The 9,495-nt window shown below is 41.6% G+C and overlaps 1 protein-coding gene across 1 annotated transcript in view; it reads right to left on the reverse strand.

Annotated features, from left to right (window-relative positions):
- Window positions 1–5,788: 5,788 nt before the first annotated feature.
- The window catches only part of BARD1 (BRCA1 associated RING domain 1), a gene marked incomplete at its 5' end in the record, with an annotated part of 39,711 nt that continues 36,004 nt past the window's right edge, over window positions 5,789–9,495 (reverse strand). The window contains 2 exons of the mRNA XM_009077227.1: window positions 5,789–6,118; window positions 6,808–6,905. Of these exons, the coding sequence (XP_009075475.1) occupies window positions 5,789–6,118; window positions 6,808–6,905 (428 nt within the window). The remainder of the gene's footprint in view (window positions 6,119–6,807; window positions 6,906–9,495) is intronic.

Below are 9,495 nucleotides of genomic sequence, written 5' to 3' on the forward strand. Positions count from 1 at the left end.
CAAAGCACACAGGTCACGGGCAGCATTTACATTAATAACAATACTGTTGGTGTGAGGGCTTTAAAAATGATTCATGCCACTAAGGGTAGCGAGTTTGAATCCAGGTTACATCAGCTACACAGACCCTGACTTTATACAGCCGACCTGAGGGCACATGAAGGAGTTCAACCCAGAGCACAGCACTGCTCCTTTACCCTCTCCCCATCCTATCATCTCCTGCTCTCCTAGAACAAGCCTGGGGGACAGAGCCAGGCAGAGCATATGGCATTGCATTGCTGCACAGCATAAAACAAACACAGGGGAAGAAAAAGATCCAGCACTGCAGACTTATTGAATTAAACATTATTGTGGCTAACGCAATCAATAAAGCATTGATTGCATTATCCATATTAATATTTAATTCAATTAAAAGGCCCACAATTTAAAAAAAAAATCTTCCTTCAGATCTTTTATGCTGCAGAATTCAATTTTGCTAGACCATGAATTCCAGCTAGACCCAAAATAAAGCTGATCTGGGTTTCTCCTGCCACCAGCTGTCCCAAAGCTGACCCTTCTGGCAGAGCAGGAGAAAACTATTTCCCTGGTCAGGCTGCCCCTGGCATCCAATACAAACCACACAGCGAGACTGGGACACCCCTCAAGAGAAATGCAGAGTGCACAAGGATGTATGACAACTGGAAAACCTCCGTGCAGAGGCCTTTCCTATCACAACTGAGCCCCCAGAAGAGGAAGCCTCACACCTGCTCCCCCACACCCCAAATATTTCGGCTGTTCTGGGAATTAGTAGTTTGCTAAACTAGCAGGAAATTAGCCCAGCCCTGCACTAGCTGAAGAAATAGGTAATTTTTTATCAGTTCAGCCGGCTGAGCGAAACAGCCAGCTTAGCTGCTGCTTCACATTCCATTTTTAATACACATTTTAACCCTGTTCTCACTGTGCACGTGTTTAGCTTAGGGGCTCACAAGGGTAAGCACTGCCCTGGTGCAGCCCTCACCGGGGCACAGCACTGCTCTGCAGCACACTCAGTCACCGAGGAGGCACAGCCCCAAGGCAAGCTCAGACCTGGGAACAGGCTGCTGTGGTTTACAGCTGTGCCCATCAGGAAGGAATCACTCTGCTTCTTAAGCACACTTGGACATCCAGGACAGAGTGTAAGGCAGCTAACAGCAGTGCTGCATGCTTAACTTCTCCCAGCTGTGGTGCAGAACACTTCCAATATTCGCTGGAGCAAGGACATCACGGTCCCTGCTGCATCACAAAGCTTGGGTACCAGCCACCCCACTGCCTGCCACTGCCTCAGCCTCAGCTCAGGAACAGCAGCAGGGTCTCAAACACAGTGGGAGCTGAGGCTCTCTGCCACTTCATCAGACCAGACCTCCTGCCAGGAATTAAATTGAAGCACAAAAAATCTTCTCCATAGGGAAAAAAAAAAAAGTGGGAAACTTCCTCCCCTTCTCCCATCTGATTACACACAAAATGTTCCTCTGCTTTTAAGGGCAATTTAACACTAGTTAAACAACTGTTAATTTAAATCAAACAAGTCTGAAAAGATAGAACATGCTGCACTGCTATTAAAAACAGCTGAATCTTCATTTGTTCCATCCGAGACACTGCTGCCCACTTGAAACCAATACTATCTGGCTGCCCAAAGACCTCTTGCTGTACCTTTTAAGCTGGTATTTAAGCCTGCTTTGCTGGTTTTTGCAACACAATGCAGCCTGCTTAGGTATCAAAGATTCAAACCTTTCCACCAAACTGCTTCTTCTTGCAAAGTATGGGGAAAAAGGCAAAAAAGAAAAAAAAAAAAGGAGATGCCAAGATGCCACCCCCCCCAGGCTGTGCTGGCAGTCCAGCTGATCCACAGGAGAGGCCAGAACAGCTCCTGCCCAGCAGCTCTGTCAGCACTCCTGCAGGGCTGACAGTATTGAACTGATTTTCTCCCTTCCCTCTACCACCTTGACAGCAAAGCTGGCCCACAGAAATTAGAAGCAGCACAGCAAGCACAGGCAGGGGGACTAAATGATCCCTATGTTTATACATTTTCCCCAAATAACACACACTAGTGTGTAGTTTTACAACAGGCTTTAGCTTCCATGCAGACAGCTTTGTCCTGAGCTGCAGCAGTTTCATCTGCCAAAATGCAGATCTGCTGGAAGGCTGCAGCACAAAATGACTGCTCCAGAATAAGTTTGGTCTTAAATAAGACACTGGACCTAGCCAGGGAATACAACCAGTTTCAATTCCCTGTCTAGAATTATTCCCTTCCTTGAATGAATTTCCTTCAGTCAGCTGGTCCTTCTGTGAGCCTTGCCCAGGCTCATCATGGATAACCATGCTGGGTCCCACAGAGCCAGTCAGGTCTAACCTCAGCTCAGAGCCTGGGACAGAGCAGAAGAGAGGAGCTTTAGTTCAATCCCCACGAAGGCTGTAGGTGACAGCTGGGTGAAGCACTTGCTGACATGTTTGTTACTAGAGACATGCATGTCTTTGGACCCTCCCATGCTTGTTATCATTCAGAAGAGGACTGCAAGATGACAGAGCCATAGCACCTCCCAGGCATGCCAATTCTAATTTCTGCAAAAGCAGCTACTGCTGTCTACTGTGAGTTGATTGCCTGTTGCTTCCCTGAAACACTTACAGAAATATTGCAACACCACTCAAAGAGATGAAACAGTATTTATTAAAAATATGATCTTAGATTAACTATTAGAGGTGTTAAATTGATGCCACTGAGCCCCAGACAGGGAAGGTATTACTAGGTGTCCCAGGTGAACCAATTCATCATGAGAAAAAAGTAATGTACAAGGAAAGATACTTGAAAATCATTAGCCTAAGGAAAAAATTCTTCCCTGCGAGGGTGGTAAGGCTCTGGCACAGGTTGCCCAGAGCAGCTGTGTCTGCCCCATCCCTGGAGGTATTCCAGGCCAGGTTGGATGGGGCTTGGAGCAACCTGGGCTAATAGAAGATGACGCTGCCCATGGCAGGAGGGATGATGGAATGAGATGACCTTTGGGGTCCTTCCAGCCCAAACCGCTCTGTGATTCAGGTATTTTTGAGCTATGAGTACAAGTTCAATAGACATACCTATAATCCAGAATACAAGCCTTGGACTTTCACCTCTCCAGATGAGGTAGTCATCCTAGGAGATCTTTAAGGTCCCTTCCAAGTCAAACCACTCTATGTTTCTATGAAATGCCTCAATCATCAGTGCACATTAAGTACACACAGGTTAGGAGGAGAATACCAATATAAATTGAGGTTAGAGCTAAGATTTTTTATTAACCTTTAACAAATTTTCTTTGACAAACTCATCCACTCCCTGCTTCAGGCTATGCCAGGCTACTATGGCTGTCAGTGCCCAAGTCCCTCACAATGCTTGAAATGTCTCTTCCATTTTGAGCCTACCTCCTACTACCTTCCTTTAACACACCCTTGGTTTTGGCCTAGGATGCAGTGAGAAATGACCCCCACACATGCTTTACCACATGCCTCAATTTTATAACCTTGCTTTCAGGAGCCAAAATCCATCCAATGGGTTAAGGGACTTGATCTACCCTTACTACAAGACTTTTATCAAGTGTTATCCCTCTGCTTTCAACAATTAGCACGAGCAAATTAAGCAGGGTCTGTGTCACTGACCTCAAACTTTTGTGTACTTACACACTGCCACAGCATGATTACCTGCTGTAATTCTGGCATCCAAGTCTACTGTGAAGCTCTCAAGTCTACACCTACCTAAGCACATCAGACTCCGAATTCCTGCAGAGACCTGAAGGAGATGGGCCAGAGTTAATCTCAGGTAAGGATCTCTCCTCAGCATGATATGGAGGGATTCTTAATGTGACTTAATAGAAACTCTGCTTGATAACACAACTTGATTCAAAGGAACAAGAAGAGGTTCAGAGCATGGCTTTAAAAAAAAAAGCCCATTAATGGCAACTTTCTAACTGTTTCTTTTCGCCTGCCAAAGAGCAACGGCTCTTAAAATCTGTAAATGTGTTGTCTCTACTTTAGTATATAGAATAGGATTACTGATGGGCCAAATTTGTTACTGGTACAGAACAGAAAAGCTCCATTCTGAAGAATTTTGCAGAGATTCACTGGTACTTTTGCAAAGAACACTGCATTAGGTATATTGATGTGCTATGAAATGCCAAGTTAAAATGTGCTACAATTGTTAAAACAAACGACCGAGTCCACACAGTATCGACTCAGTACCTTATTTGCTGCCAGTGTTTATCTGCACAAAAACCCAAACCATATTAATCCCATGGGTTGTTCCACTTACTAATGAGCCCTGCATTTTTGCTGACTCACACAGAACATGCAAGAACTTGAGAGCTGCATTTAGTGAAGAGCTACGATCCAGTCTAGCACAAGTGACAGATCAACATACTCCAGCTACTGAAGTCTAGTAGATGCTGTGGAAAACTACACCTGTTCTACCTGGAGTGTATAGTTCTGAGAGTTCTATGGAGCACACTGAAAACTGGTATAAAATCTCCAACAGCAATGGTTACAGAAAACATCTCTTCATGTGCAAAAGTAGCTCTTGTCACTGATTTGCAATCTTGACAGCTGTACCAAGTTCAGAGAAGTAATTTCATGTACCTGTTGAGATATGTATGGAATATGTACTCACTCTGCAGCTAAGTTCATGCAATAAGACACTCCAAACTTAATGCACAGAAAAAGTTTCATTATTTTAAGCAATACAAAAGCAAACATAAAGAACTTCGTTCTACCCCACAACCATCATTCTTATCATACATTATGACAAGACACCATATTTCAATTATGAATTCCCAAACTAAGGCAACACAAAAGATGCAACAAAAGAGCACAGAGTGAGGGAATTCTGACAATAATTTATGACCAATTATTCTAACAAACACGAAAGAATCAAACATTGCTCCAGTGTAACCAGCAGTTTAGGTACAACTGTGCAAAGTGAAGCATAATCCTATTGTGATCATTCAGTTTTTTGTCCTTACAGTAATCATGACAGCAACCACCCCTACTTACAGAAACGTGTGTTATAATAATTTAACAAGGGTCCCAATGCTTAAAAAGCTTTGGAAAACAGAACTGATTTTGAGTTATGCATTCACAACATGAAAGATGACAGAAGTGAATGAAGTATTAATCTTTTTACAAATAAGGAAATTTTAGACCAAGATTTTTAAACAGTGTTCTCAAAATTGCCTGCTTCCAGATGAATTCAGGCCATTAGTTCAACCATGATTCATGCAAGACTTATCCCACACCAAGAATTTCCAGAACTCAGTTGTAAGAAGTTATAAGGAACATCACCTGTCACCTGACAAAAGATGACTAAACACAAGTTCAGATGCAGAGTCCTTTTTTTTTTTCCTCAAAAAACCCCACAAATTCTGGCCTGGGAAATCCTGATACACAGTAGATCCTTGTCAATGGATACTAAACACAATGGAAATAGGGTCATGCTCTAGCATCTACCAAGGGCTGGTTCAAATCAAGAAAGCAAAAAGCTTCATTTTGCAAAATCTTAGATATAAAATGCCAGTGATTATTACAGTTAAATGCAAAAATAGCCCAAGGAACACTTTTCCAATGCAGTATATTTCTCTCTCTCCTCCATTGTATGTTCATTTATTCCAGGATATCAGTAATCTTAAGTCACTCACTTAAATGGTCAAAGCTCTCCCAAGTGCAAAGCAAATCATAGCTCCAGACCAGCATTTACCAGAGTGCTCCAGCTGCTCAACATTCAGCACATTTTACAGCCTTGCTCAGGAGACACTGATACTCATTTTACAGGCAGGAGCTGAAACGACATCACACAGTCTATGAGCCAGCTGGAGGGGGCCATCCAGACTTTGCCCTGACGAATTTTCTCCGGCTTGAATTTAGACGCCGCATCATAGATTACATATTGAGTGCAAAACCTCTGGTCAGAAGTAGATTCTGCATGGTATGCCACAGTGTTGATCGTCTGTGTCACATCACTGTCTGGCTTGGGCTGTCTAACCAGAATTTGTCCTCCTGCTGCTTTGACCAGCTCCCTAAGATCACTCTTCTGGTGATGTTTGAAAGATCCCAAAAAATAGAAGTAGCATCCATCAAACAACTTAGGCAGCTAAATGGAAGAAAAAGGAAAAGTATAAATACAGGACTTTACAACTGAGCAGACAGGAAAAAAGTGGAAAGGAACCATCAATGCACACAAAAAATACAATTTAAAATAACCAACACTGGAAACTAGAACAGTAAATTAACATGTAAGGTTCTCAGGATAAGTGTGCAATCAAGAAAAGCTTGCTTACGTGGTAAATTCTTGCTTATATGTTCAAATACTCTTCAGCACAACAGGGTTTGCATTATGAACTAGGAATATTTACAGTTACTGTTACAGGGCAGTTAATGAATTCTCCAGTGCAATCCAGAAAGTAACCAGAAATGAACCCAGTTAAAGATAAAAGTGCCCCTAAATGGAAAAAAATAGGACATTTTTCTTTCAACTTTGACACCCTGGCTCTAAAGCTGAGCAGAGAAGGCCAAAGCTGCATCAGTTCCTGCCCCATACAACTTCTACCATGAGCTGAATATAGTATTCTCCTGACAAGGTTATAGCAACATCTCCACTAATAGAGAAAAATGACAGTTTTATGGGTGTTCACAGTTCTTTCAATCACCTTGCACATAATCAAATTTCTGTACAAGACCACATTAAAATTTTACATCTTCTGCACCTTCGCATGTGGCAAAGGGCAAAACTGCACAAACCAAAGGTCATTAATATAAGCTGTCTGGAGCAGTAACACCCACCAGTTGTTCTCTGTTGAGCCTCCCTCTTTGGGGGCCACCTTGAATTTCAAACTTCTCTTCCTGTTCTCGAACTGAGGTTTGTAGACAGGCTTGGACCCCTACAAAAACCACAACAAGGAAGGAAAAAATTAGAGCCCCCAGGTTTTAAGAGAGGTTTGCATGTCATTTTAGGGATTAAAGAGAGATAAAATGATTATGCACAATGCAACACATTACATCCACAGAGCATCAAAAGCTTGTGTGCTTTAGCAATTTGCTTTTAAACTCGAAAAAATTTACAACAGTGGCTGAAGATGCAAGAGAGAGGGAGAGAAGTAATATCACACTAAAATCAGTGCTATAAACACTGGGAATTATTAGCTCTTCCTCTTACCCACTAAAGGTCAACCACTTAATGTCAAATGTCAAATTGCTGATCATTTGGAAGCTTAAAGCCAGCGTGTAAAACCAACACTGCAGTTATGAAATGGAAGCAATTGTCTGATAAAGAGCAATTACAAAGCAAGCACAAAGCTGTTTCTGAACAGCTCCAGCCTCAAATAACAAATCAGATGGGATTTCAAGGTCTCCAAGATCAGCATGAACTGGAGATTTATGCTAGGGTATAACAGTGGCATTCATTTTTGTTACCACTGCTACATAATGACATTGTCTCTTAAGAGTCAACATATTTGTACCTTGTTTTAAGGCCAGTTATTTTTTCCAATAGGGAAGGCACCGATGCTAATGTGTCGCTAACGTCTGTTAACGCACTGCCTGACCTCACTCCATGAAGAGGAATTGCTGTGGTTGCCCATTCAAGGATGGAACATTCTGCCAGCACTTACATTGCACACATTCATAAAAATTACCCAAGAAAGAAAGTTTGCAAAGCTGGTTTTAGAAAACTGTTCCATGAGGATTTACAGTGTTGTCAAGGTTGTAACTTTTATAGCACCTCACTCCTTGCACAGTGTTTCTAGTTCAGGCAACTTATCTGCACTGGGCAAATATGAACCTCGTGGTGGCTGAAAAATACAAATGAACAAAATCAGAAGTGAGATGTGGGTGGGGTTGATCCTAAAAAGTAAGAAAACACAAGTATCACAGACAAAGGTACTTGGATGCCATGGCTCTAAGTAGGAATATCTAATCTAGAGAGATCTTGAGAGACAACTGTTAGTAATTTCCTGCCAATTCAGACAAACTCACCAAATGGAATGGGAATTTGTACTTTAGTTAGCAGAAGTCCTCCAAGGCACTTACATGAAGAAAGATAAACCCCTACAGAAAACCACAAGTGGCTGAATACTACAGCAAATATCTCTCTCCACGTACAACTACCAGATTGATTATTTGCACTTGTTCATTCCTTCAAGGAAAATTAACAAGGGCAAACCTAGTCATGTATTTTCCAGAAAAGCAACTTACATATTCATTATTGATAAGAGCAATGAATACTGATAACTTAATTTCAAGTACTCATAATTCAAAAATAAATCTAAAAGCTATTTCACATTTTATTTATTTATTTTAAATCACCACAACCCAACAAGACTCTCTGTGCCAATGTGCCTCTAACTTAAGCTGCCATTCTTTCCTTCCAAGAACACACCGATATTAATGGGTGACACTTACCATAAAGGAAAAACAGTTTAATTTATTCTTAAGATCAGAACTGTCCATTCATTAAGAGCATGTTTTATTTCAATCTGCCATCAAAAGCTCAATTTCAAGGACTTGCACTACAGAGATGAGGTTTTTATATAATAAGTACACCACAAATTGAGCATCAGTAGATGCAGCAGATATGATACCCAAGCAATAAAAGATTGAATGAATACAAAAGACTACAATGTCTTCTTGAGCTGCTATTTGCTTGAAAAAAAAAGTAGTCAGGAAAGTGACTAATGTTAGTGGAATGTCTGTGATAGAGAATGCAAGATCAGTGGTGTCTGTTTTGCATACATATGCCAGTCCATTTCACACTGCCACATCCTCCAAGGAATCTGAATCATTGCATGTGACTGCTCCTTGTCACATATAACAACAATCCTCCAGGAGAGGAAGAAGAGAAACTCGTCTACCTGTGTCCTGTTTTCAGTGTGTCTACAAGAACCACAAGACAGACAACTGCTTCCTGGAAAGGCTGGAAAAATGTGAACAGACCATTTCTCAAGCCAGTGTCTGCATGATCAGCACTCTCATGAATTTTAATTCTTCTTTACCAGCTATTAACAGGTTAGACCTGTGTATTAACAGATTTGTGTCACAAAAGCTATGCATTCCAAGCAGGGTAAAAAGCCATGAACATAAATTCTCAGTGCCCAGGTGTTTTCCTTTAACATGAATATGTTAAGAGGCAACACTGTTAGGCCTACACACACACCTTCATGGAGCAACAGACTCTGAATGGGTTTTGGTGATGGAGAAAGCACATTTTCAATTTCTGAACATATTTTTCATGCATGACATAGAACTTGCTCTGACACATGGGTCTTATCATATTTGATAGGTAAGAACAGTTGCCTTTTGACTCAGGGGCATTTCAAGCTGCCTAATCTAACACTTTGCCTACGTGCAGTTAGCAAAGAGGAAAGGAAGGCATGGGAATCCTCAAGTTCAGAAGAAGAACTGGTGCTTCAGCCTTCAACATACTCCATGACAATATTACTATCAACTGCACAACCCATCTGTACTAAGAAAATC

This window comes from Acanthisitta chloris, unplaced genomic scaffold (assembly GCF_000695815.1).
Source record: "Acanthisitta chloris isolate BGI_N310 unplaced genomic scaffold, ASM69581v1 scaffold22766, whole genome shotgun sequence".
NCBI classification, from domain to species: domain Eukaryota; kingdom Metazoa; phylum Chordata; class Aves; order Passeriformes; family Acanthisittidae; genus Acanthisitta; species Acanthisitta chloris.